Below are 27392 nucleotides of genomic sequence, written 5' to 3'. Positions count from 1 at the left end.
CTATGAATTATTTGTAGATCTATGTGACTGACAGTGAAAGGGTTAATGTGTAAATTCTGTAATCGAACAAGAGGCAAGAGATTACACTTGTCTGTATGTGTGTAAAATAAGCAAATACTGCCTCATCATGAAATATACACAAAGCAAGAAAGCAGTAGCAAGGACATAGAATGAGAGTTGGCAATTCAACATGAATCAGCAAAACAAAAGCATAAGAATTAACAAGGGGCTGAACAATAATTGGCTCTCCACCCCTGACTCCTTCAGAAACACATGATTCAGACTACAGTAATGAAAAAGGTTTCAAAATCACTTAATGAACATTCTTACTTGAGATTGCATCTTCAATTTAATATACACTATCATAATAAAAAAGTTTCATTAACAAAAACTATTAAAGTGCAAATGTGTAATATCTAAGGGAAAATATCATTTATTACTATTTGTTAAAACTAGCTATCATAAAGGAAACATGCACATTAACTCTGATGCTGATCTTAAACCCCAAGTTTAATGAGACACTTACCTTTTCTTTATATTACTTTGTGCAATAACAACATAAAATACTGTATATCAAAATAATTAAAAAAGTACAATTTATATTTCTTCATTCAACAAACAAGCCATATCCCACCAAGGCAGGGTGGCCCAAAAAGAAACACAAAAGTTTCTCTTCTTCATAACTTTAGTAATGTATACAGGAGAAGGGGTTACTAGCCTCTTGCTCCTGGCATTTTAGTCGCCTCTTATGACATGCATGGCTTATGGAGGAAGAATTCTGTTCCACTTCCCCATGGAGACAAATTATATTTATAATATACATGTATTGCACGGTACTGTATGTCTTTTCCCGCATTCAAGTGAAAGTTATGTATGGAACTTCCTCTGTATGTCTTGGTAACACTTGTACATCACCGCTCAAATATCATACCTTACCTTTGAAAAGTTTCAAGAGTTTAACTACTCTCGGAGCCCGGCCATGGGCCAGGCTCATCTGGTTCTTGCCTGGTCAATCAGGCTGTTGCTGCTGGAGGCCTGCTGCCCCACTTAACCATCACAGCCTGGTTGATCTGGCACCTGGTGAAAATACTTGTCCAGTTTCCTCTTGAAGGCTTCTACACTTGTTCCAGCCATGTTTCTGATAGCTTCTGGTAAGATGTTGAATAGTCTGGGACCCCGGATGTTGATACAGTGTTCCCTTATTGTCCCCACCGCACCCCTGCTCCTCACTGGGTTTATTTTACACTCCCTCCCTTATCTCTCACTCCAGCATGTTGTTATGGTAGTGTGCATATTTGGGACCAGGCCCTCGAGTACTTTCCAGGTATATATGTATTATTATGTACTATCTCTCTCTCTCCTCCACTCCAATGAGTACATGTTCAAGACTTGAAGGCATTCCCAGTAATTTAGGTGCTTTACTGGTTCAATGTGAGCTGTAAACGATCTCTGTATTTGTTTCAGCTCTGATATTTCACCTGCTTTGAACGGGACCATCAACACTGAGCAATATTCTAAATGGGGAGCACTAGCGATTTGAAGTGTCACCATCGGCATTATTTCCCTTGTTTTGAAAGTTCTCAATACCCACCCCATCATCTTCCTGGCTGTCGTGATCTTTGTGTTGTTATGTTCCTTAAAAGAAAGATCAGCTGACATAATTATGTATTCCCAGGTCTTTTATATGTTCCTTTCATTCTATTTGGTGACCCACTTGAGTTTTGTATATACTGTTCCTTTTGAGTTCTTTTTTTTTCCATACCTAAGCAGCTGGAACTTATCATCATTGAATGTCATGTTGTTCTTCACTGGCCACTGGAAAACCTTGCTTATGTCTTCCTGTAATTTTTCAGTGTCCTCTACCGTAGTGACTCTCATGCTTAATTTAGTGTCATCTGCAAATGATGATACAAAAGTGTGACGGGTGTTTTTATCTACATGTATGTCTGCCATGAGGATGAGAAACAGCAGAGGTGCCAGGACAGTGCCTTGGGGCACCGAGCTTGTGACCTCGCTGATGCTGGATCTTGCTCTGTTTACTACTACTTTTTGTGTTCTGTATGTTAGGAACCCGAAAATCCATCTGCCTATCTTCCCCATAATGCCCATGGTCCTCATTTTGTGCGCTATCACTCCGTGATCACATTTGTCAAACGCCTTTGCAAATCTGTTTACTATATGACATCTGCATTTTGGTTGTCTTCCAATGCCTCCGTAATTCTGTCATTATGGTTCAGCAGCTGTGACAAGCATGATCGTCCTGCTCTAAAACCATGCTGGTTCGGTTTATGCTGGCTGTGCTGGTCCATGAAATTTGTAATCTGCTGTCTCATCACTCTTTCGAAGATTTTTGTGATGTGAGAAGTTAGGGGTACTGGTCTAATTTTTAGCTAGTACTCTACTACCTCCTGCTCTTCCTCATATACATCAATGATCTTCCAAACGTATCATATTCTCTTTGCTGACGACACGACATCAATCTTGATCTGATCAAAATATCGAATGACAGCCAATAAACTTATCCTGACAAAACTACTACAGTGCATAAACGCCCATTCTCTTTGTTTGCTGACATGTGCCGCCGGTGGCATTGTTTACCAGCCAGCCTCCGCGGTAACATCCAAGCATACAATCGGAACATTTCGTATTATTACAGTGTTTTTGGTGATTTTTTTTCTGGAAAATAAGTGACCATGGGCCCCAAGATACTACAGCAATAAGGGTGAGAATTACTTTGGAGATGAAGAAAAAGATCATTGATAAGTATGAAAGTGGAGTGCTTGTCTCCGAGCTGGCCAGGTTGTATAGTAAACCCCAATCAACCATCGCTACTATTGGTGGTACAGCTGCTGCTGCTGCTGTACCACCGTCAGCTGCTGCTGCTGCTGTAGTACCGTCTGCTGCTGCTGTAGCATCGTCTGCTGCTGCTGCTGTAGCATCGTCTGCTGGTGCTGTAACATCGTCAGTTGCTGCTGTAGCATCGTCTGCTGCTGCTGCTGTAGCATCGTCTGCTGCTGCTGCTGCTGCTGTAGCATCGTCTGCTGCTGCTGCTGCTGCTGTAGCATCGTCTGCTGGTGCTGTAACATCGTCAGTTGCTGCTGTAGCATCGTCTGCTGCTGCTGCTGTAGCATCGTCTGCTGCTGCTGCTGCTGCTGTAGCATCGTCTGCTGCTGCTGCTGTAGCATCGTCTGCTGCTGCTGCTGTAGCATCGTCTGCTGCTGCTGCTGTAGCATCGTCTGCTGCTGCTGCTGCTGCTGCTGCTGCTGCTGTAGCATCGTCTGCTGCTGCTGCTGCTGCTGTACCACCGTTGTTGGTGTGGCTTATTGAGAATGTCATCTCTCACCTTAATCTTGCCACCCTCAACACCATTGTTAACGAGGAGCTGATCAAAATATCGACTTGGATGACAGCCAATAAACTTACGCTTAACACTGACAAAACCTACTATATTATGTTTGGTAGCAGAGCAGGAGATGCACAAATTAACATTAAGATTGACAACACTCTAATTACCAGACATAATGAGGGCAAATTCCTAGGCCTATACCTTGACAACAACCTGAATTTCAGCACCCATATCCAACATATAACCAAAAAAAGTATCCAAAATGGTCGGGATCCTCTCCAAGATACGATACTACGTGCCGCAAAATGCCCTTCTTACAAACACTATACCACTCACTTATTTATCCATACCTCACCTATGCTATTTGTGCTTGGGGATCAACTGCAACAACACACCTAAAGCCAATAATAACCCAACAAAAAGCTGCAGTAAGAATAATCACTAAATCCCATCCCTGGGAACACACCCCCCCCCCACTCTTCATAGATCTAAACTTACTCCCTGTTCAGTACATCCACACTTACTACTGTGCAATCTACATCTACAGGGCCTTAAACTCTAATATCAACCTTGACCTAAAACACTTTCTTGATAGTTGTGACAGAACCCACAGGCATAACACCAGACACAAACATCTCTACGACATTCCCTGTGTCCGACTAAATCTTTACAAAAATTCAATGTATGTCAAAGGCCCTAAAATCTGGAACACTCTACCTGAGAACTCTAGAACTGCAGACACATTCATCACCTTCAAAACTACCATTAGAAAACATTTTATCTCCTTGATACACCCCGTCAACTAACTACACGAATACCACCTGGTGGTTCACACTTACACTCACTCACCCATTTGACCATAAACAGAAATATTAATCTCAATCTTAAAATAATGAATCCTGTGATACTCCAATACTGAAACTATGTACTGTGCCAAAACAAAAGCATTCACATTGCTAAACTCACAAACTAGTATTTAGTCACTTAGCCATAATACCAACTTACCTCATAATTTGTAATATTTTAAAATTAAGAATTAAACTAAGTCTGCCCGAAATGCCTAGCCATGCTAGGTGTTCTAGTGGTACACTCTGTAATCATTATTTTACTACATGTAAACCACACAATAACCAAATTCTGTAAACTCAGCATTGTAATCCTTATAGAGAATAAACTTTGAATTTGAATTTGAAAATTTATGCAAAGGAGCTATGTCTGCACTCTTTAAGGCCTCTGGTATTTCACCTAAATGTAAGCTCTTTCTCCAAAGAATACTGAGGGCTCGTGCTAGTGGTACTTTGCACTTCTTTATAAATAGAGCATTATATGAATCTGGTCCAGGTGCTGAGTGAGTGGGCATGTTGTCCATTTCTTATTCAAATATCTATGGGATTTGTACTAATGTCAGTTAGTTGGTCTGCACGGCCTTCTGCTGGAGTGAAAAATATTTCTGCATTTTCTACCTTGCTGTCGTTTAGTGGGTTGCTGAACACCAACTCATAATGTTCTTTCAGGATTTCATTCATTTCCTGTTCATTGTCAGTATACGAATTTCCTCTCAATAATGGTCCAATTCTACAGCTTGGATTTGCATAGGAATAGAAATATTTTGGGATTCTTGCAATATCCTGTATGGCCCTTTGTTCCCTTTGTGCTTCTTCTGTTAGGTATGACATCCTAAGCTTTTGCTCTAATTCACTGATCTCTCGGCTAAGCCTATCTTTCCACTGTTGCAACATATTTGTGTTTTTAAGCAATTCAGTAACCCATTTTCTTCTTCTGTACCATCTCCTCTCTCTATCTGATTTTCTTCTGGGCTTCCTCAATGGTACATGCTTCTGCATTCAGCTTCTCTAGGCACTGGTGAGGATTTAGGGCACTCATGTCTGATTCCCAGGATATGTCTGATAGCTCTTGGTTTATGTTATGTGGTTTATTTATGTTGTGTGTCTATCAACGTGTCGGTTCTCTGAACCATTCATCTACAAACCTGTCAGACACTGCAACTTCTTGGGATCTTAATACTTAGGAATTCTTCGCTTGACACGACCTATGACTGCTGCACCTCTCCTGCCATACGGTTTATAAGCTGCTTCTCCGCTGATATGCCGTATTCTATTCAAGATTGATGGACTGAACACATCGACTCAAGGTTGAGGGACTGATTACCTCATTCTCCTCCTGTTCTTCAAGTTTCTCCTACGTATGGACTGATGAAGCCACTGTGTGGCGAAACGTTTCCTCAATAAAGATACCCAAGAGTTGCACATGTGTCTAATTTATCACTAGTATAATTACCAAATTCCTATTTTCAACTTTGATGCCAAGGATTTCTACTATATCATTCGTAGAGTTCAGCACTTCTGTGCAACAGAAAGTATCTTTTACATAGAGTCCTACTCCTCCCTGTCACCTATTAATTCTATCACATCTATACATGTTATAGTTTTCTACCTCTATGTCCAAAACAACCCTTGTGTGTTTCTGTAAATGCCCAAAACATGGCATTTGCTTCTGATAGGAGCCCACTGACACAACTAACTTTGTCCTTTTTATTTGATTTCAGACCCTGAATATTTGCAAAAATGAAGCAGGAATTACTACTGATGATTAACATTAACCTCAGTAGTTTTAATATTGTATCTAAAGATTATATAATTTCTGTTTAACAACCATTACTGTTAATGTTCAAGACTGAGAGAAAATGTAGATCTTACCTGAAAGAGTGGTGGCACATTATCCTTCAAAAGATTGAGGAGATTAATAAGAGCAAGAGCTGCATCAGCTGATATGTCCTCTAAACTCACCACACGAGCTACCACTTCTTCTACTACTGACCCCACCAATGTACCTGTCAATGTAGCCAGTGAATAAATCAGAAATCACATGTTTATGTAGTGCTATATGACCCATAAAAGTATAATGCTTTTCCTTTTTTATCCCTTTGAGAAATATTAAGCCACATACTGGCAGAATAGCCTAACACTTAATTATTAAGAGAAAAAACTCACCAAGTAGGTTTATTCTGCAAAAGTAACAATGGAAAACTACTCTAGAAAGAAATAAACTAAAACAAAATTTTTCTCAATTATACAGTAACAATGCACCACTTTGGAGAAAAATTAAATTATGTGAAATATTTACCTATGGCTTTAGTATATACATTATGAGGAAGTACATTTTGCCAGACACTGTGAAGTAGCTGAAGTTGGTGAATCACCTGTCGCATACCCTGCTGTGCCTTGTTAGCTCCACTTGTATCACACCCAATTGCGTCTAAACCTGTAATTAAATTTGTTATTTTGAAGTGCAACTATAGAACAAAAAAGGATCAGCAAATCATGGTAAGCATACAAAATTAAAAAAAAATCTTTACTTTGTACTGATATATGACTGATAAGTTAAAATGGCCCATGCCATACAACCGCAGCCCTGATGACCACATACCAAGGACCTGCCATGTATACTGAAACCGTGGATAGTAGTAAACCCTATAAGCTCTATACATACCCATTATAAAGTTTAATTGTTAAATTATGCACAGTAAGTGGAAAATTATCACTTTTTCACTGATGGGAAGCACTTTAAGGCTTCAATTAGGTTTTGAAGAACTGCTAGCTTCTCTACTTTTGCACTTTAGGGGCATTATTATGCAAAATTAAGAGGTATTTTGGGTCACAGTAAACCGTGGATAACTGAAACTGCAGATACCGAATCAGTGAATACGGGGTTCTACTGTACAGTATTGTACTGTAGTACAGCCTTTCCTCATTTAGCAACGTACTCGTTTACTGATGCCTCAGACTTACAACGGGCTCCCTGACCAGTATTCTTACCTTTTTTTTTTTTTTTTCAACAAGTTGGCCATCTCCCACCGAGGTAGGGTGACCCAAAAAGAAAGAAATCCCTAAAAAGAAAATACTTTCAACATCATTCAACACTTTCACCTCACTCACACATAATCACTTTTTTTGCAGAGGTTCCCAGAATACAACAGTTTAGAAGTATATACGTGGGGAGTTTTGAATCAAGTGTGACAGTAATGGTGGTTGGGGATTTCAATGCTAAAGTGGGTAAAAATGTTATGGAGGGAGTAGTAGGTAAATTTGGGGTGCCAGGGGTAAATGTAAATGGGGAGCCTTTAATTGAGCTATGTGTACAAAGAGATTTGGTAATAAGTAATACATATTTTATGAAAAAGAGGATAAATAAATATACAAGGTATGATGTAGCATGTAATGAAAGTAGTTTATTAGATTATGTATTGGTGGATAAAAGGTTGATGGGTAGGCTCAAGGATGTACATGTTTATAGAGGGGCAACTGATATATCGGATCATTATTTAGTTGTAGCTACAGTTAGAGTAAGAGGTAGATGGGAAAAGAGGAAGGTGGCAACAACAAGTAAGAGGGAGGTGAAAGCGTATAAACTAAGGGAGGAGGAAGTTCGGGTGAGATATAAGCGACTATTGGCAGAAAGGTGGGCTAGTGCAAAGATGAGTAGTGGGGGGGTTGAAGAGGGTTGGAATAGTTTTAAAAATGCAGTATTAGAATGTGGGGCAGAAGTTTGTGGTTATAGGAGGGTGGGGGCAGGAGGAAAGAGGAGTGATTGGTGGAATGATGAAGTAAAGGGTGTGATAAAAGAGAAAAAGGTAGCTTATGAGAGGTTTTTACAAAGCAGAAGTGTTATAAGAAGAGCAGAGTATATGGAGAGTAAAAGAAAGGTAAAGAGAGTGGTGAGAGAGTGCAAAAGGAGAGCAGATGATAGAGTGGGAGAGGCACTGTCAAGAAATTTTAATGAAAATAAGAACAAATTTTGGAGTGAGTTAAACAAGTTAAGAAAGCCTAGGGAAAGTATGGATTTGTCAGTTAAAAACAGAGTAGGGGAGTTAGTAGATGGGGAGAGGGAGGTATTAGGTAGATGGCAAGAATATTTTGAGGAAGAAAGAGAGGCAGTAATTTCATGCACTGGTCAGGGAGGTATACCATCTTTTAGGAGTGAAGAAGAGAAGAATTTAAGTGTGGGGGAGGTACGTGAGGCATTACGTAGAATGAAAGGGGGTAAAGCAGCTGGAACTGATGGGATCATGACAGAAATGTTAAAAGCAGGGGGGGATATAGTGTTGGAGTGGTTGGTACTTTTGTTTAATAAATGTATGAAAGAGGGGAAGGTACCTAGGGATTGGCAGAGAGCATGTATAGTCCCTTTATATAAAGGGAAAGGGGACAAAAGAGACTGTAAAAATTATAGAGGAATAAGTTTACTGAGTATACCAGGAAAAGTGTACAGTAGGGTTATAATTGAAAGAATTAGAGGTAAGACAGAATGTAGGATTGCGGATGAGCAAGGAGGTTTCAGAGTGGGTAGGGGATGTGTAGATCAAGTGTGTACATTGAAGCATATATGTGAACAGTATTTAGATAAAGGTAGGGAAGTTTTTATTGCATTTATAGATTTAGAAAAGGCATATGGTAGAGTGGATAGAGGAGCAATGTGGCAGATGTTGCAAGTATATGGAATAGGTGGTAAGTTATTAAATGCTGTAAAGAGTTTTTATGAGGATAGTGAGGCTCAGGTTAGGGTGTGTAGAAGAGAGGGAGACTACTTCCCGGTAAAAGTAGGTCTTAGACAGGGATGTGTAATGTCACCATGGTTGTTTAATATATTTATAGATGGGGTTGTAAAGGAAGTAAATGCTAGGGTGTTCGGGAGAGGGGTGGGATTAAATTTTGGGGAATCAAATTCAAAATGGGAATTGACACAGTTACTTTTTGCTGATGATACTGTGCTTATGGGAGATTCTAAAGAAAAATTGCAAAGGTTAGTGGATGAGTTTGGGAATGTGTGTAAACGTAGAAAGTTGAAAGTGAACATAGAAAAGAGTAAGGTGATGAGGGTATCAAATGATTTAGATAAAGAAAAATTGGATATCAAATTGGGGAGGAGGAGTATGGAAGAAGTGAATGTTTTCAGATATATGTACTTGGGAGTTGACGTGTCGGCGGATGGATTTATGAAGGATGAGGTTAATCATAGAATTGATGAGGGAAAAAAGGTGAGTGGTGCGTTGAGGTATATGTGGAGTCAAAAAACGTTATCTATGGAGGCAAAGAAGGGAATGCATGAAAGTATAGTAGTACCAACACTCTTATATGGGTGTGAAGCTTGAGTGGTAAATGCAGCAGCGAGGAGACGGTTGGAGGCAGTGGAGATGTCCTGTTTAAGGGCAATGTGTGGTGTAAATATTATGCAGAAAATTCGGAGTGTGGAAATTAGGAAAAGGTGTGGAGTTAATAAAAGTATTAGTCAGAGGGCAGAAGAGGGGTTGTTGAGGTGGTTTGGTCATTTAGAGAGAATGGATCAAAGTAGAATGACATGGAAAGCATATAAATCTATAGGGGAAGGAAGGCGGGGTAGGGGTTGTCCTCGAAAGGGTTGGAGAGAGGGGGTAAAGGTGGTTTTGTGGGCGAAGGGCTTGGACTTCCAGCAAGCGTGCGTGAGCGTGTTAGATAGGAGTGAATGGAGACAAATGGTACTTGGGACCTGACGATCTGTTGGAGTGTGAGCAGGGTAATATTTAGTGAAGGGATTCAGGGAAACCGGTTATTTTCATATAGTCGGACTTGAGTCCTGGAAATGGGAAGTACAATGCCTGCACTTTAAAGGAGGGGTTTGGGATATTGGCAGTTTGGAGGGATATATTGTGTATCTTTATATGTGTATGCTTCTAAACTGTTGTATTCTGAGCACCTCTGCAAAAACAGTGATAATGTGTGACTGTGGTGAAAGTGTTGAATGATGATGAAAGTATTTTCTTTTTGGGGATTTTCTTTCTTTTTTGGGTCACCCTGCCTCGGTGGGAGACGGCCGACTTGTTGAAAAAAAAAAAAAAAAGCGTATAAAAAATACACAATATATCCTTCCAAACTGCCAATATCCCAAACCCTTCCTTTAGAGTGCAGGCATTGTACTTCCCATTTCCAGGACTCAAGTCAGGTTATATAAAATAACCGGTTTCCCTGAATCCCTTCACTAAATATTACCCTGCTCACACTCCAACAGCTCGTCAGGTCCCAAATACCATTTGTCTCCATTCACTCCTATCTAACACGCTCACGCACGCTTGCTGGAAGTCCAAGCCCCTCGCCCACAACACCTCCTTTACCCCCTCCCTCCAACCTTTTCGAGGACGACCCCTACTCCGCCTTCCTTCCCCTACAGATTTATACGCTCTCCATATCATTCTACTTTGATCCATTCTCTCTAAATGACCAAACCACCTCAACAAACCCTCTTCAGCCCTGACTAATACTTTTATTAACTCCACAAATTCTCCTAACTTCCACACTCCGAATTTTCTGCACAATATTTACACCACACATTGCGTTTAGACAGGACATCTCCACTGCCTCCAACCGCCTCCTCACTGTAGCATTTACAACCCAAGCTTCACACCAATATAAATGTTGGTACTACTATACTTTCATACATTCCCTTCTTTGCCTCCATAGATATTTTTTGCCTCCACATATACCTCAATGCACCACTCACCTTTTTTCCTTCATCAATTCTATGATTAACCTCAACCTTCATAAATCCGTCCGCTGACACGTCAACTCCCAAATATATGAAAACATTCACTTCTTCCATACTCCTCCTCCCCAATTTGATATCCAAGTTTTCTTCATCTAAATCATTTGATACTCTCATCACCTTACTCTTTTCTATGTTCACTTTCAACTTTCTACCTTTACACCTAAATAATGTATATTAGAGCTGATTTCCTCCGTTCTGTTTATTTCAATACAGGTCTCCCTCAACATTCGCGAGGGTTAGGGGATCAAGAACCTCGCGAATGTTGAAAAACCATGAATGTTTGGTCCCCCAATATATGTAGGGAAATAAAATAATAGCATTTACTTAGCCTAAGAATACTGCTTCCTTAACCTATTGAACCATGAACAATCATTAAACATGTGAAAACATTGTAAAATGTTATACTAGTGCCAGCCTTTTGGTAAAGAAGGTGAGAAAGACTATAGAATTCAAAAAATAACTCATAGCAGAGTACCAAAGTGGAGGAGGGGAGAGAGAGGGGAGAATGTGCCTTCTTCGGTGATTCTATGATATGTACGATACTAAAGCAGCAGGAGTCAATAAAGGCTATAGCGCCAGCCAGCAATATAGTGTAGCAAGTTAAGCGATTAATCGATAGAAAAAGGACAGCACGAACCTAACTCCTCCAATATATAGGGCGACTGAGAACACCACCATCTCTGCTGCCGCCTTCACCACCAATATGTATGGCTTATGCTCTCAGTGGCCCTTACACACCCAACAACAACACAGCAACACTCGTGACATACTTAATGATATATTTTATTCATTTTAGAGTATATGTCATGTTTCTATGTTATGAATATTGTTTATTGTGTCATATTAGATGAATTGTGATAGATAAACAAGCTGCAGAGTTGATATTAGTGTCATATTGAAGGACTATCTTGTCCTGTCTCCAAACAAACTCTGTCACCACCACAATTCCTAACATATGTAATGACATATTTTAAATATGATTGGGCAGCTGGGAATTCGCGAATGTTCGAAGCCCACGAAAGTGGAAAACACGAATGTTAAGGGAGACCTGTATACAGTACACTACTGTATAAACATTTAAAAATATACCAGAAATATTATAAACGATGTAAAGGTGATATTAAAACAATATCAAAGATGGCTGACACAAACTCACTACCATAATACTAATGATGTGGTCTCAGGAATGGAACTCTGTCTTTAAGTGAGGAAAGGCTATACCTGTTACAATCAACGTATTCTTAGTTTCCAGCTGTCTTCTGCATCAGTGGACCAAGTCCACCACAGAAGACAACTAGACGATCAAGAAATACTAATTTTATAATGCAGGAGTTGCAGACAATCAGCATTATTGTACACCTCCTTTTCCCTATTAGTCTATTAATGAGATGGCCAAAGTGTTTTTATGAACACATATGAAAGATGAGGTGAATCATAGAATTGATGAGGGAAAAAGAGTGAGTGGTGCACTTAGGAGTCTGTGGAGACAAAGAACTTTGTCCTTGGAGGCAAAGAGGGGAATGTATGAGAGTATAGTTTTACCAACGCTCTTATATGGGTGTGAAGCGTGGGTGATGAATGTTGCAGCGAGGAGAAGGCTGGAGGCAGTGGAGATGTCATGTCTGAGGGCAATGTGTGGTGTGAATATAATGCAGAGAATTCGTAGTTTGGAAGTTAGGAGGAGGTGCGGGATTACCAAAACTGTTGTCCAGAGGGCTGAGGAAGGGTTGTTGAGGTGGTTCGGACATGTAGAGAGAATGGAGCGAAACAGAATGACTTCAAGAGTGTATCAGTCTGTAGTGGAAGGAAGGCGGGGTAGGGGTCGGCCTAGGAAGGGTTGGAGGGAGGGGGTAAAGGAGGTTTTGTGTGCGAGGGGCTTGGACTTCCAGCAGGCATGCGTGAGCGTGTTTGATAGGAGTGAATGGAGACAAATGGTTTTTAATACTTGACGTGCTGTTGGAGTGTGAGCAAAGTAACATTTATGAAGGGATTCAGGGAAACCGGCAGGCCGGACTTGAGTCCTGGAGATGGGAAGTACAGTGCCTGCACTCTGAAGGAGGGGTGTTAATGTTGCAGTTTAAAAACTGTAGTGTAAAGCACCCTTCTGGCAAGACAGTGATGGAGTGAATGATGGTGAAAGTTTTTCTTTTTCGGGCCACCCTGCCTTGGTGGGAATCGGCCAGTGTGATAAAAAAAAAAAAAAAATTGGCCATTTCCCACCAAGGTAGGGTGGCCCAAAAAAGAAAAACTTTCACCATCACTCACTCTATCACTGTCTTGCCAGAGGTGCACTTACACTACAGTTATAAAACTGCAACATTAACACCCCTCCTTCAGAGTGCAGGCACTGTACTTCCCATTTCCATGACTCGAGTCCAGCCTGCCACTGTTGCTGAATCCCTTCATAAACATTACCCTGCTCACACTCCAACAGCACGTCAAGTCCTAAAACCCATTTGTCTCCATTCGCTCCTATCTAACATACTCACGCATGCTTGCTGGAAGTCCAAGCCCCTCGCACACAAAACCTCCATACCTCCCTCCCTCCAACTTTTCCTAGGCCAACCTCTACCCCGCCTTCCCTCCACTAAATTTATACGCTCTCGAAGTCATTCTATTTTGTTCCATCCTCTCTACATTTCTGAACCACCTCAACAATCCCTCTTCAGCCCTCTGGATAATAGTTTTGGTAATCCCACACCTAATTTCCAAACTACAAATTCTCTACATTATATTCACACCACACATTGCCCTCAAAAGCAACATCTTCACTGCCTCCAGCCTTCTCCTAGTTGTAACATTCACCACCCATGCTTCACACCCATATAAGAACATTGGTTTAACTAACACTCTTATATGTATGAAGTTATAAATGCATTTTCACATTGCACTCTTCCAGTAGTCAATATCATTAACAAAAGACATGAAATAATTAATCTATTATTATTATTTCAAAGGAAAATCGCTCTCAAACAAATGAAAAAATTTACCTGAAATATTTTTTAGATTAAGTATGTTAACTATTTAGCACTTAGGAATAAATATTTATGATTAGTGACATGGTTTAATTTTGTGCAAACCCTACCATGCTATCCTTATTTCAGCAATTTCTATGTCCTACATTAATTTCAAAGCTTCACTATATAGATCCAAAGTAATTCTAATTTTTCAGATAAAGATTTTGATGTGGTGTTAGAAAAACAGACAATAATGAAGTCATGAAGAGATGAGAGGATGATGCTCTGAAGTGTATTTTAAGGCTTAGAGAAGTGGAAAGACCAAGAATATGGGCAAATACAGTGACACATTTTTATAGGTTTATTTTTTAACATGCTGGTCATCTCCCACTGAGGCAGGGTGACCCAAAAAAGAAACACTTTCACCATCATTCACACTATCACTGTCTTGCCAGGTTTATTATGTACCTTAAAGCCTTCCAATAGACAGAAGTCAAAAAGATTAGAGAGACATAATTGGTCCTGAGCATGAGTGTGAGAGAAAGCATTTACTGACTATAAACATCTCTTTAGTAGTAGGAGCAAAGCTAAGTGGAAGAAGTTTATTAGGATGGGGTGAATGATTAACAATTTACCCATGAAACCTCAGGAGAAAAATGTTTCACAAATTGTCTATGAAGCAATTAAAATAATTTATGGATGATTTGCTGTAGAGTGGTAGTGGTACAGATTCTTGGTGATGTTGCTAAGAGGGAAAAGCAATGCAGATGGATGGATGGGTGTCATTTTAAATGTCTTGAACCCCTTTTTTTCATATTCACTCTCCCTATAATGTGGAAAATGGTGCTTATGATAACTATAATATGACTTGCATATTAAAAATTAATAATCTTGAAGTTTATACCCCCAGTGAATGTAATACAAGAATGGTATACAATACCGACAAGATGAAACTGAGACACATGTGCAACATCTGGGTACCTTTATTGTAGACGTTTCGCCAACCAGTGGCTTTATCAATACAAATTCCAGGACGTAACTTGAAGACAGGAGAACTATGTACAGAAGATGAGGTAATCAGTCCCTCAACCTAGCAGTAGGTGCGAAGAGCACCATCTTCTGTACATAGTTCTCCTGTCTTCAAGTTGTGCCCTGGAATTTGTATTGATAAAGCCACTGGTTGGCGAAACGTCTACAATAAAGATACCCAGATGTTGCACATGTGTCTCAATTTCATCTTGTCGGTATTGTATACCATACTTGTACAACCTGTCAGACACTGCAGCATCATGGAATCTTGATTCTGAGGACACGTACATAACCTTCACGACTACGACACCTACTGCTACAACTAACCCATCTCTTTGGGTAGGACCTACTTCCACTGGGGAATCCCGCCTACCAGTGACTATGCTCTCGTCTGCTACCCGTCCCTTTTCCACCTGACGTTACTATATAAGCATCAGGCGCCTTGCTTCTGCTTCAAAATCTCCACGACTATGGTGCTCTTCGCACCTACTGCTAGGTTGAGGGACTGATTACCTCATCTTCTGTACATAGTTCTCCTGTCTTCAAGTTATGTCCTGGAATTTGTATTGATAAAGCCACTGGTTGGCGAAACGTCTACAATAAAGATACCCAGATGTTGCACATGTGTCTCAATTTCATCAACAGTGAATGTAATAACTGATAACACACAAGATCCTGCCTCTTCCCCACCCCCCAAAAAAAAATTATCAAGTGTGAACAATACTGAAAACCAACCAGCTGATTCTCTGAGTGAATCAATAAGAGCGGCACGATGTCCTTTCAAAGCCTTCAAAAATGTGGAAGTAGCCATCTTTCGAAGCTGTTGAGCCAAGTCAACAGTGGTAACTGTGTTGTCTCTGAGTGCCTGTGGTAATCTGTTTTTGTACTGGTGGCCCAGGAGGAGTGCATGATGAGCAAGGTACATGGTGTTGTTGTGGACTACAGCTGTGAAAATTATTACATAATTAATATAAGCAGTACTTATTTCAAAGTACGAATTTGGAATAACACACAAGACAAAATAAATCGTATAAATTAGATATAATTTATTGACAGCTTAACTGCAGATAGGATTCCATTATATTTCAGTAATTTTTTTTATAATCTTAACCCATTAACGGTCCAAGCAGATCTACGTTCACATGTGTAGTGCTACAAAAGTAGATCTAAGTTTTTTTTACATATTTTCAAATACAGTGGACCCCCGCATAACGATGGCATCGCATAGCGATTTTTCCGCATAACGATTACTTTTATCGCAAAATTTTTGCCGCGCATACCGATTAAAAACCCGCATACCGATTTTCGTCCGAGACGCGTCCAATGTGCCCTCAGCCAGCCTCACATGTGCCGCTCCGTCCCATTGTTTACCAGCCAGCCTCCGCGGTAACATCCAAGCATACACTCGGAATATTTCGTATTATTACAGTATTTTCGGTGCTGTTTCTGGAAAATAAGTGACCATGGGCCCCAAGAAAGCTTCTAGTGCCAACCCTACACCTCAAAGGGTAAGAATTACTATAGAGATGAAGAAAGAGATAATTGATAAGTATGAAAGTGGAGTGCGTATAGCCGACCTAGTCAAGCTGTACAAGAAACCCCAATCAACCATCGCTACTATTGTGGGCACCAGAAAGACAATCAAGGAAGCTGTTCTTGCCAAAGGTTCAACTGTGTTTTCGAAACAAAGATCGCAATTGATGGAAGATGTTGAGAGACTCTTATTGGTGTGGATAAATGAAAAACAGATAGCAGGAGATAGCGTCTCTCAAGCGATCATATGTGAAAAGGCTAGGAAGTTGCATGAGGATTTAATTAAAAAAATGCCTGCAACTAGTGATGATGTGAGTGAATTTAAGGCCAGCAAAGGTTGGTTTGAGAGATTTAAGAAGCGTAGTGGCATCCATAGTGTGATAAGGCATGGTGAGGCTGCCAGTTCGGACCACAAAGCGGCTGAAAAATATGTGCAGGAATTCAAGGAGTACATAGAAACTGAAGGACTGAAACCTGAACAAGTGTTTAATTGTGATGAAACAGGCCTGTTCTGGAAGAAAATGCCAAGCAGGACCTACATTACTCAGGAGGAAAAGGCACTCCCAGGACATAAGCCTATGAAAGACAGGCTTACTTTGTTGATGTGTGCCAATGCTACTGGTGATTGCAAAGTGAAGCCTTTATTAGTGTATCACTCTGAAACTCCCAGAGCGTTCAGGCAAAAGAATGTCCTCAAGGATAATTTGTGTGTGCTGTGGAGGGCAAACAGTAAGGCATGGGTCACTAGGGAATTTTTCTATAACTGGTTACACCATGCATTTGCCCCCAATGTGAAAAATTACCTAACTGAAAAGAAATTAGAACTTAAGTGCCTCCTGGTGTTAGACAATGCCCCTGGTCATCCTACAGACGTGGCAGAGCGACTTTATGGGGACATGAGCTTCATTAAGGTGAAGTTTTTGCCTCCTAATACCACTCCTCTCCTGCAGCCCATGGACCAGCAGGTTATTTCCAACTTCAAGAAACTGTACACAAAAGCTCTGTTTGAAAGGTGCTTTGTAATGACCTCAGAAACTCAACTGACTCTAAGAGAGTTTTGGAGAGATCACTTTAATATCCTCAATTGTGTAAACCTTATAGGTAAGGCTTGGGAGGAAGTGACAAAGAGGACCTTGAACTCTGCTTGGAAGAAACTGTGGCCAGAATGTGTAGACAAAAGGGATTTTGAAGGGTTTGAGGCTAACCCTGAGAATCCTGTGCCAGTTGAGGAATCCATTGTGGCATTGGGAAAGTCCTTGGGGTTGGAGGTTAGTGGGGAGGATGTGGAAGAGTTGGTGGAGGAGGACAATGAAGAACTAACCACTGATGAGCTGATAGATCAACTTCAAGAGCAAGAGGCCAGACCTGAGGAAACTGGTTCAGAGGAGGGGAGAGAGAAATTGAAGAAGTTGCCTACTACAAAGATAAAGGAAATCTGTGCTAAGTGGCTTGAAGTGCAAACCTTCATGGATGAAAATCACCCTCACACAGCTATTGCAAGCCGTGCTGGTGATTATTACACTGACAATGTTGTGAAACACTTTAGGCAAGTCATAAAGGAACGAGAGGTACAGGCCACTATGGACAGATATCTTGTGCGAAAGAAGTCCAGTGACTCTGAAGCTGGCCCTAGTGGCATTAAAAGAAGAAGGGAAGTAACCCCAGAAAAGGACTTACTACCTCAAGTCCTAATGGAAGGGGATTCCCCTTCTAAACACTAACACACTCTCTCCCCTCCTCCCATCCCATCAATCATCACCAGATCTTCAATAAAAGTAAGTGTCATTTAATTGTGCATGCCTTTTTCAGTTTGTGTGTATTAAAATTAACATTTCATGTGGTAAAAAAAATTTTTTTTCATACTTTTGGGCGTCTTGCACGGATTAATTTTATTTCCATTATTTCTTATGGGGAAAATTCATTCGCATAACGATTATTTCGCATAACGATGAGCCCTCTTGCACGGATTAAAATCGTTAACCGGGGGTCCACTGTATAACAAAAAAAAAAGTAGATCAAAGTTTTTTACACATTTTCAAATGTAGAAAAACAAAAAGGAGATCCACTTTTTTTACATACTTTCAAATGTTGAAAAAACATATATATACATTTGGACCGTTTACGGGTTAATAAATGAATGCTGCATTTATTACTTTTATAAATGTGTTATGAGTCTGAAGGCATGGGTTACTGAGCTTGCCCAAAAGAGGATAAAAAAAAATTGCTGAGAATCACAACATACTTCATATACACAAGTCCCATTTTTGAGATACTAACCAAAAACCAATATCCTAAAAAGTATATAATACTACAGCATTTGACACTTAAAACTGTGAAAAAGAGGGGTATAAAGTTGAAAATTTATACAATATACTGTATGACTTAACAACTAGATATACACAATTACACATACTGTACAATTTGGTGTAAAGGAATGTATGTAATAAGTTTGGTGTAGTTCCACTTGCTTGCTGCTGCAGCATGACAAACAAATGAAGCCCAGCTTTAAAAGATCAAAAGACTGATCCCGAAATGGCTAGCAAGTGTCAGAGCTGCACATCATTCTCAATAAAAGGCTTTATTTTCTGAGCATACAGAAGTGTTTTTCATGTCACTTTGGAGAGATGCTTAAGTTAGTGTCCAAAAAAAAAGTAACAAAAAAATTCAAGAACAAAGCCAAACCACACAGTTGTCCTTACTAGAGATGCTAATCATAACTGAGCTCACATGCCACCTACAGCTATACAAAAATCTCAAATCGAATAATAGTCACAAATGACCTATAATAGTACTGTATTTTGTTGTTTAGGTTAGCAATAATATAATATAGTGAAAGTTAGTTAAGGTTAGCCTAACCTGCAATAACAAATATGTAACTGCTGTACTGAAGATCTTTAGAATGGGGAGAAATCTACAACAGTAATACCTGTGAAAATGCCCATCCTATTCAGAAGACAAGTTGTTTACTTATAATACTAGGCAACATTCATTATGAAAAACGATATACAGTGAACCCTCAGTTTTCGTGATTAATCCATTCTAAAAAGTCTGACGAAAACCAAATTGTATGAAAACTGAAACAATATTTCTCATAAGAAATAATGTAAATCCAATTTATCCATTCCAGACACCCAAAAATATTAAAAAAAAATATATATATTTTATAGAGAATAACTATAGTTTTACATACAGAAAACAATGAGAAATAAATCTAAGCAACTAATGAAATGGATAAATGAACATTTAACATCACTTTTACCTTTATTGAAGACTTGTTGGAGTATGGAAGACGGTGAGTAGAGGAGAGGGAGGAGAGATTATTGTTTGGAAGCAGAATCCCCCTCCATAAGGACTTCAGGTATCAAGGCCCTATCGGGGTTACTTCCCTTCTTTGTCTTTTACTGGCACTAGGACCAGCTTGAGAGTCACTGTAACCCTGTTGCACAAAAAATCTGTCTAGAGAGGTCTGTTTCGGGCATCTCTAAGATTTGCCTAAAATGGAACAAGGCATTGTCATTGAACATGCTGCAGACACGGCTTGCAACAATTTTGTTAGGGTGATATTTCTCCACAAAACTTTACGACTCGTTCCACCTTGCACACATGTCCTTAATCACTGAAGAAGGCACATTGTCCTCTCTTTCTTCCTCCTCCTCTGAAGTAATTTCCTCGTCTGCAGCCTGTTGCTGTTCCAGTTGAAGGTCTTGCAGCTCTTCAGTGGTTAGCTGATCCCTGTGGTCATCTACCAACTCTTCCACATCATGGCCACTCACATCCAACCCCATGGATTCACTCAACCAGAAACAAAGGCAGACTGAGTCACAAACGCATGTGATGCTTTGTGTGGGCCCTTGAGTGGCCAAGTGACGATGCGGGCGCGCAGGCGGACACGTTTGGTACGGATCATTTTCAACTCTATGACAATCAAAGTGATGTACAAAAACTGGCACAAAATTTCAACAGAAAAAGTCGTCGAAAACCTAATCCTATGAAAACTGGGGCATACGAAAACCGAGGTTCCACTGCATATATTTTTTAAACACGTTGGCTGTCTCCCACCAAGGTAGAGTGCAGATATGACATGCAGTACAGCACTTCCTTGAAAGTTTATGGTTAACCTCAGGACAAAAATAAAGGAAATTCTAATTAGTGAAACTCCAGAATTCCCATGTTCTGTAATTTGTGTGGTTTGATTATACAAAATTTTAACTGCAGGCCTTTTTGCAGATAACTTTGATTAATAACATCTTTTTTGTGTGTGTATTGTATTTTTTTATTTGGCATACAATCTCTTAAATTGCCACATAACTGCTCATCTCATGATCCCTAATGTATTGCTTATGTGATCCTGCATATTTGCTTGGCACCCAATGTGCTGATTCCTTTCTTTAAATGTCAATATTAAGGTAATCAGAGCAATATTGAATTTAAAGAAGTATGACCAAAACACTGACATAAATCACATATGCAAAACTTCCTGTTATCCCTGTATAGTTAGAATGTTATCATTTTCATAAATTAAGACACAATAGTTCAATATCTAAAGCAAATGAAGTTATTAATCTGAACTACAACATACCTGCTTGCTGTGGTAATGTTGCTAGTGCATAGGCATGGGCTGTAGGTACAGCTTCACAGTAGAGTGTAAGGATGTTGCGTACAGTGTAGAACAGTCTTCCAGCATACTGAGGTAAACTGGTGCAGGCTTCCTCCATTGTCTCGTATATGAGCTCGACCAGCTCACAAACAGAAGCACTGATGTCCGAAAAAGATGAAATATGAGTTCTTTACTTATAACTGCCTCCATCGGGAAGTGGAGAATTCTTCTTTCTTAAGCTATGCATGTCGTAAGAGGTAACAAAAATGCCAGGAGCAAGGGGCTAGGAACTGCTTTTCCAGAATAAATTATTGAATGTAAAAAGAAAAACTTTATGAAAGTGTTTCTTCTTGTTTGGGTCACCCTGCCTTGGTGGAAGATGGCCAATGTGTTAAAAGATAAACTTATAACTGTGTAATACATCAAGAAAACTTGGCAGTTACAAGATGTTAGGTTAAAAAAATTGTATCTAAGTGCATATAAGCACTGTAGTTCAATATACTATGTATCTGTCCACTTATTCACTACCAGTTCATAAGTATAATGTAGCTTACCTAATCTGACATTTGGGAAGATTAAAGGTCTTTGCAGCAAGTAACTTCTCCAATCTCAATGTGCTTTTCTCAAGCTTTTTTCCAGTCTCATCCTGCAACCAGGTTAAACAGTATAGTATACACTATACACAAGTGTCTATTTAAAAGGGTAGAGGACGGGAAGCGTGAAGAGAGAAACAATGAAATGCATATAAGTAATACAATGGAAACAGTTTTAATATTAATAGCTATCTAACTTCCTGAAAAAATGTAATACCAGCTTCAAGGGCTATTCTACCTCCAGAGTTCATCCTTAGGCCAGGCTTTCCTGCTGACTGCTTGGTCAGTCAGGCTGTTCATCCTAGCAGCATGTAGGCCCACATAGCTATCATAATCTAGCTGATCCAGCACTTGAAGCTATGCAGCTGTCCTTTTGATATCTGCTAGGAATATGCTGAAGAGTTTGAGCTACAGATTTTGACAGTGTTCTATAGAGTATCTATGGCTCCCCTGCTCTTCACTGGGCCGGAAGCAAGGGGCTAGTAACCCCTTCTCCTGTATAAATTACTAAATTTAAGAAGAGAAATTTTCGTTTTTCTTTTGCCACCCTGCCTTGGTGGGATACAGCTGGTTTGTTGAAGAAGGAAAAAAAAAAAATGCAAGATTTCAGGTACGTTTTGCTACTTCTACTTACACTTAGGTTACACTACATTTCATTTGCATATACAAGCACATATATACACACCCTTCTGGGTTTTCTTCTATTTTCTTACTAGTTCTTGTTTATTTCCTCTTATTTCCATTGGGAAGTGGAACAGAATTCTTCCTCTGTAAGCTATGTGTGTCATAACAGGTGACTAACATGCCAGGAGCAAGGGGCTAGTAACCCCTTTTCCTGTATACATTACTAAAATTAAGAAGAGAAACTTTTGATTTTTGGGGGGGCCACCCTGCCTTGGTGGGATATGGCTGGTTTGTTAAAAGAAGAAAAAATAAGATTTCTCTTTTTCAAAGAGAACAAGCAAAGTGGTCTGATGCATTCCCAATTGTTATGATCTTTTATTAGTTCTATGAAGATAGTATACAACCTCTGTACACTTTCCAGCTCTGTTATCTCTCCTGCCTTGAAAGGCACTGTGAACACACAACATTATTCAAATCATGAGAACACAAGTGATTTGAAATGTGCCATCATTGCCCATATAACAACGAGAGTACTGAGGTCTTTTCACTGATCACACAATGCAGTTTTATTGCATCTGTGATGCAAAAGAAAGTGCTCCATTTCAAACTCTTCCACTGACATAATACAATTTCTAAAATTCAAAGTGCTCCATGGTATACAATCAAATTCTTTAATCTTTCTTTCTTTCTTTCAACACACCAGCCGTATCCCACCGAGGCAGGGTGACCCAAAAAGAAAAACAAAAGTTTCTCTTTTCAAATTTAGTAATTTATACAGAAGGGGTTACTAGCCCCTTGCTCCCGGCATTTTAGTCGCCTCCCACAACACGCATGGCTTACGGAGGAAGAATTCTGTTCCACTTCCCCATGGAGATAAGAGGAAATAAACAAGAACAAGAACTAGAAAGAAAATACCAGAAAACCCAGAGGGGTGTGTATATATATGCTTGTACATGTTAGTGTAGTGTGACCTAAGTGTAAGTAGAAGTAGCAAGACGTACCTGAAATCTTGCATGTTTATGAGACAGAAAAAAGACACCAGCAATCCTACCATCATGTAAAACAATTACAGGCTTTCGTTTTACAATCACTTGGCAGGACGGTAGCACCTCCCTGGGCGGTTGCTGACCACCAACCTACTACCTAGGAAATTCTTTAATAACCAGCTTAAAAGCATGTAAAACTGCTATAACTGTATATGAAACTGTATTTCAAGGACTAAAGTCAGCTTAAATTGCACTCTATAATTTATAATAGTTTTTTTAACAGGCTTCCAACTGCAAAAGATCTGGTTACATTCCTAGAGTTCATGAAGTTCTGCAGAAGCCAAGAGGATAGATGGGAAAGGACCCTACTATTCCTCAGAAGAAAAAAAAAACATCAAAAAGTGAATATTTCCTCCACTTCAAGGGAGCGGTCAGGTTCATGCGCGCGGAGCAAAAAAAAAATTCGAAAAAATATGAAAATGGAGTTATTGTTACCAAAAAATAGCTGAACTTTCTGGCTACACTCTGGTATAATTATTATCCTTGTACGATGTTTCTAAAAGGAATTACAGCCATTTATAACAGGCATGGTGACAGTGCTGACGCGTCATATTGCGTAAGAAGCGCTGACTCGGCTTTGTTTACGTTTTTCCCCGTGTTATTTTTATCGTTTTCTTATATCTTTATGTCTAATATAATACAAATTCACCATCTGAGATCATGCCAGAGTGGGCGGAGCTAATATGATCAAGTAACCAGTCACGTACCCTGGGTATAATACTCAAAATGGCCGACACCTCCAGCCAACAAAATGTTCCATAAATATTCCATACCCACGCTAATATCAATTATAAGGCTTATTTATCTATCACAATTGATCTATTATGACATATGCAATATAATAATAGCATATAAACATAAAAAGCACACCGTAAAAAATAATATATAGCATAATATGATGCCCAAGAGGGAAAAATTTCTATCGGTGTATCCCCTGAAGGTTCATTCTCTCGTACATGTGATGAGAGAAAACGAATTTACAATGGTTAACTGTAATAAACACTCGTAGGTCACGCAAAAATTGTAAAATAAAGCGAATTTTTCGGGGAAAAAAATTATTTCCCGGGCAGCTGGGGTGCCGCGCGCTTCGGCCTATATCTCGAAAGTAACTTATTTACCTATTTAGGGGCACTCCATCTTTATTTATGATTGAATTGACTTGATTTTCACAACAAACATTGGAGAATGATTGCTTTACAAGGTAGAGTGTACCTTTCTGAACTAGCCAAAATATTTTTAGATTTATGTGGGCAACAAGACCGACATCTTCCAATATGACAAAAAAAGTTATGAAACTTATTTTTTTTTAGCATGAAGATAAGGTTTATTTTAGAATTGGTACACTTACAGTGATGGAATTAGAGGTGTTCTATCAGCAGCAAGTGTCAAAACCACTTTTCCAAGTACCACTGAGTAGGACCCCCCTGCCAAATGCAATTTTTCGTAAATTTTGCATATTTCATTTACTTTTTGGCCGATATGATTGAAACTTCAGCACAGGATCTTTAATATAAGCTTCTAATAGTACACCAAAAATGAACGTAATCGGTTGAAAAATAAAGACGTCGATATGATACACCTGACCTCACCCTCAAGGCTTATTTCAAGATACTTCCAGTCTGAAACAGACCAGAATCATCTCTATTTCACTAATATGTTCTCAGTTTTATCAAATGATACCAAGAAACAGCTAATAAAACCATAAAAATCATCCTAGAAAATACCTCAAAATACACATTTTAAACAAAACACAAGGCCAGAGGCTTGCATTTTCCATCATGCACTGCAACCAACAGGATATTTTTTTTATTGTGCACACCCACCAAACAGACCCATTTTCTCATGTCAATAACCCATTTACTGATCTCAATAACATGCATCTACATGGGAGACAGTGAAAGCATTAAATTTTAAGTAATATATATTTACATTAAGAATTGGTAGGCACAGATCTTAACATATTTATAATTTATGCAATATTGTATTTTAAAAGATGTTCCCTTAAAACCACATCATATACTGAAGTGCCCAGCTATTTCTATAAACTTATTCTACAAATAGACTTATTAAAAAAATTAAGGGTCTACTGTATTGTTTATCTTGTTGGCTTAAATTATAAGTTTTTGAGAAGCTCTAATATTACACTAAATGCATGATTTCAAAGCACAGAAATATCATCATTACCCACATATTCTTGAGGTACATTACCTGTATAATGAGGGAGCCATCTACTTGTATTGGAGTAATACACACTGTGACGTGTAAAGGTCTCTCCATCAGTCCTCGAGCTTGTTCTAATATATGTGCACAAGCTTTGTTGCTAAACACAACATCAACATTGGCAGCATATTCTATTATTGACTTTTCCTGTACATCATAAAACCCTGAGGAAATAAAACTTATTAACAGTATTAGTTTCAACATCACATTGATCTAGAAACATATATATCTTAATAACCCTGCTAGAATACTTTACAAATATTTTTTTTCAACAACCGGCCGTAACCCACCGAGGCAGGGTTACAAATATCCAAGATATTTAATTACTGCCATATTCTTTGTAATTTATCATACTGCTTGAATTGGTATAACTCTTTCACGTTTATAATATTGCTCATGAATTACAGTATAGTCGCCATGACCATGCTTTACTTTTACATAAAATATAAAACTTAATCATATAAAGCATACAATTTATCTATCCATATATGAGCAAATGAAAGAATGATTAAGCCAATGTCAAACAAATTTTACTAATTAGAAACACACATTTGGAAAAGGTAAATGACAGAATGGGTTAAGTGATGCCAGTGTATGAAATACTGTAGGTGATAAGCTGTTGAGAGATATAGAGAGTTTATGAAAGAAGTGAGACAGTGACAGTAAGAAAACAGGGAAATTATTTATATTAAGTCTTGCAAAGGAAACAAGCCCACTACCTCTGCCAGGCATCAGATAACCCACCATCATAGGTTATGATGGTGGGCTTTGGGTGGTGTTTCAATAAAACTTGGAGATAATCAGAAAGTAGACTGGAATTTCTGTTTTCCAAAGTGAGTTTAGTTTCCTGCAATTTTGTCTAACAAGTTTTCATAGAAGGAATAAAAGGTTGGATACCTATGTCTAATAAAGCTTAAAAATTCAACCCGAATTATTCATTCAGATCACGAAACTATCCTCAAAAAGAAAAAAAAGTGTTATATACCAAGAAATACAGTGCTAAAATCTAATTACAGTACCTGTATTTGTAAGGTTTTAGTAAATACAAATCAAATGATTACAGGCCTCACCCATTTTACAAAGAAATTTTTGGAAGTCTTCCGTAGTATGTTTGACTTCTTCGTAGTCTTTCAACTGCGCTCTACTATAAGGTACTGCTTCCGCTAAGCAATCTTTAATGAGTAATTCTGTAAATTCCGCACCAATCTGAAATTACATCATTCCAAGATTAATTTCTAAATACACTGTAATCTTCATAGAATCAATGAATTTTTATATATACATATATTTTTTTTTTTTGCAAAACCATGTAGTAATAAGAGTACTGCACACCAATACCAACTTTCACCTAAAAACTTTGTTGCAATAACTGACATGTACTTTGGTACAACAATAATAATAAAGATTAACAAGTACAGTACTAGAAGGATACATGAGTGACATTGTTCAGTGACTCACCTTTTTACCAAGAAGCTGCATCAGGGACACTGCTTCACCTTCCTTGCCATCTGTGTGGATCTTGATACTCAACAAGCTTGTATGTAGCATTCCAAACACCTAAACAATTTTTTTCACATTACCTATCAAGAGGAAAAATGGTAGTCCAAAATATTGCTTCATCTATTCTCTACAAAAAAGAAGCTTAGCTTTCTTGCATTGCTTCATTACATCATTCCAAAGGACTGTTAAACAGCAAAAATAAGTTAAAAACCTAAATATGCAGCAAGACAGACACCTTTGTATAATATTTACCATTAATATGGTGTTAATTTTTATCTTGTTATTTTTTAACATGCTGGCCATCTCCCACTGAGGCAGGGTGACCAAAAAAAGAAACACTTTTACCATCAT

The 27392-nt window shown here is 38.9% G+C and overlaps 2 protein-coding genes across 6 annotated transcripts in view; one reads left to right on the top strand and one right to left on the bottom strand.

The window, feature by feature from the left end:
- The window catches only part of LOC128702696 (large ribosomal subunit protein uL11), a 32112-nt gene extending 25877 nt beyond the window's left edge, over nucleotides 1-6235 (top strand). The window contains exon 5 of the mRNA XM_053797098.2: nucleotides 5913-6235. The gene's annotated coding sequence lies outside the window, so the exon portion shown is untranslated. The remainder of the gene's footprint in view (nucleotides 1-5912) is intronic.
- The window catches only part of Zw10 (Zeste-white 10), a 52449-nt gene that overhangs the window by 1807 nt on the left and 23250 nt on the right, over nucleotides 1-27392 (bottom strand). For 4 of the 5 annotated variants that reach the window (XM_053797092.2, XM_053797094.2, XM_070101955.1 and 1 more), the window contains 8 exons: nucleotides 27000-27098; nucleotides 26612-26747; nucleotides 25530-25705; nucleotides 21613-21704; nucleotides 21041-21216; nucleotides 15664-15873; nucleotides 6491-6628; nucleotides 6064-6197 (listed from right to left, as the gene is read on the bottom strand). In XM_053797092.2, coding sequence (XP_053653067.1) covers nucleotides 6064-6197; nucleotides 6491-6628; nucleotides 15664-15873; nucleotides 21041-21216; nucleotides 21613-21704; nucleotides 25530-25705; nucleotides 26612-26747; nucleotides 27000-27098 — 1161 coding nt within the window. Of the gene's footprint in view, nucleotides 1-6027; nucleotides 6198-6490; nucleotides 6629-15663; nucleotides 15874-21040; nucleotides 21217-21612; nucleotides 21705-25529; nucleotides 25706-26611; nucleotides 26748-26999; nucleotides 27099-27392 lie in introns of those variants that run through there. The other variant, XM_070101952.1, reaches the window with a different exon arrangement.

This window comes from Cherax quadricarinatus, chromosome 79 (genome assembly GCF_038502225.1).
Source record: "Cherax quadricarinatus isolate ZL_2023a chromosome 79, ASM3850222v1, whole genome shotgun sequence".
NCBI classification, from domain to species: domain Eukaryota; kingdom Metazoa; phylum Arthropoda; class Malacostraca; order Decapoda; family Parastacidae; genus Cherax; species Cherax quadricarinatus.
Note: the sequence above shows the minus strand (reverse complement) of the source record. Positions and strands in the feature narration are given on the sequence as shown.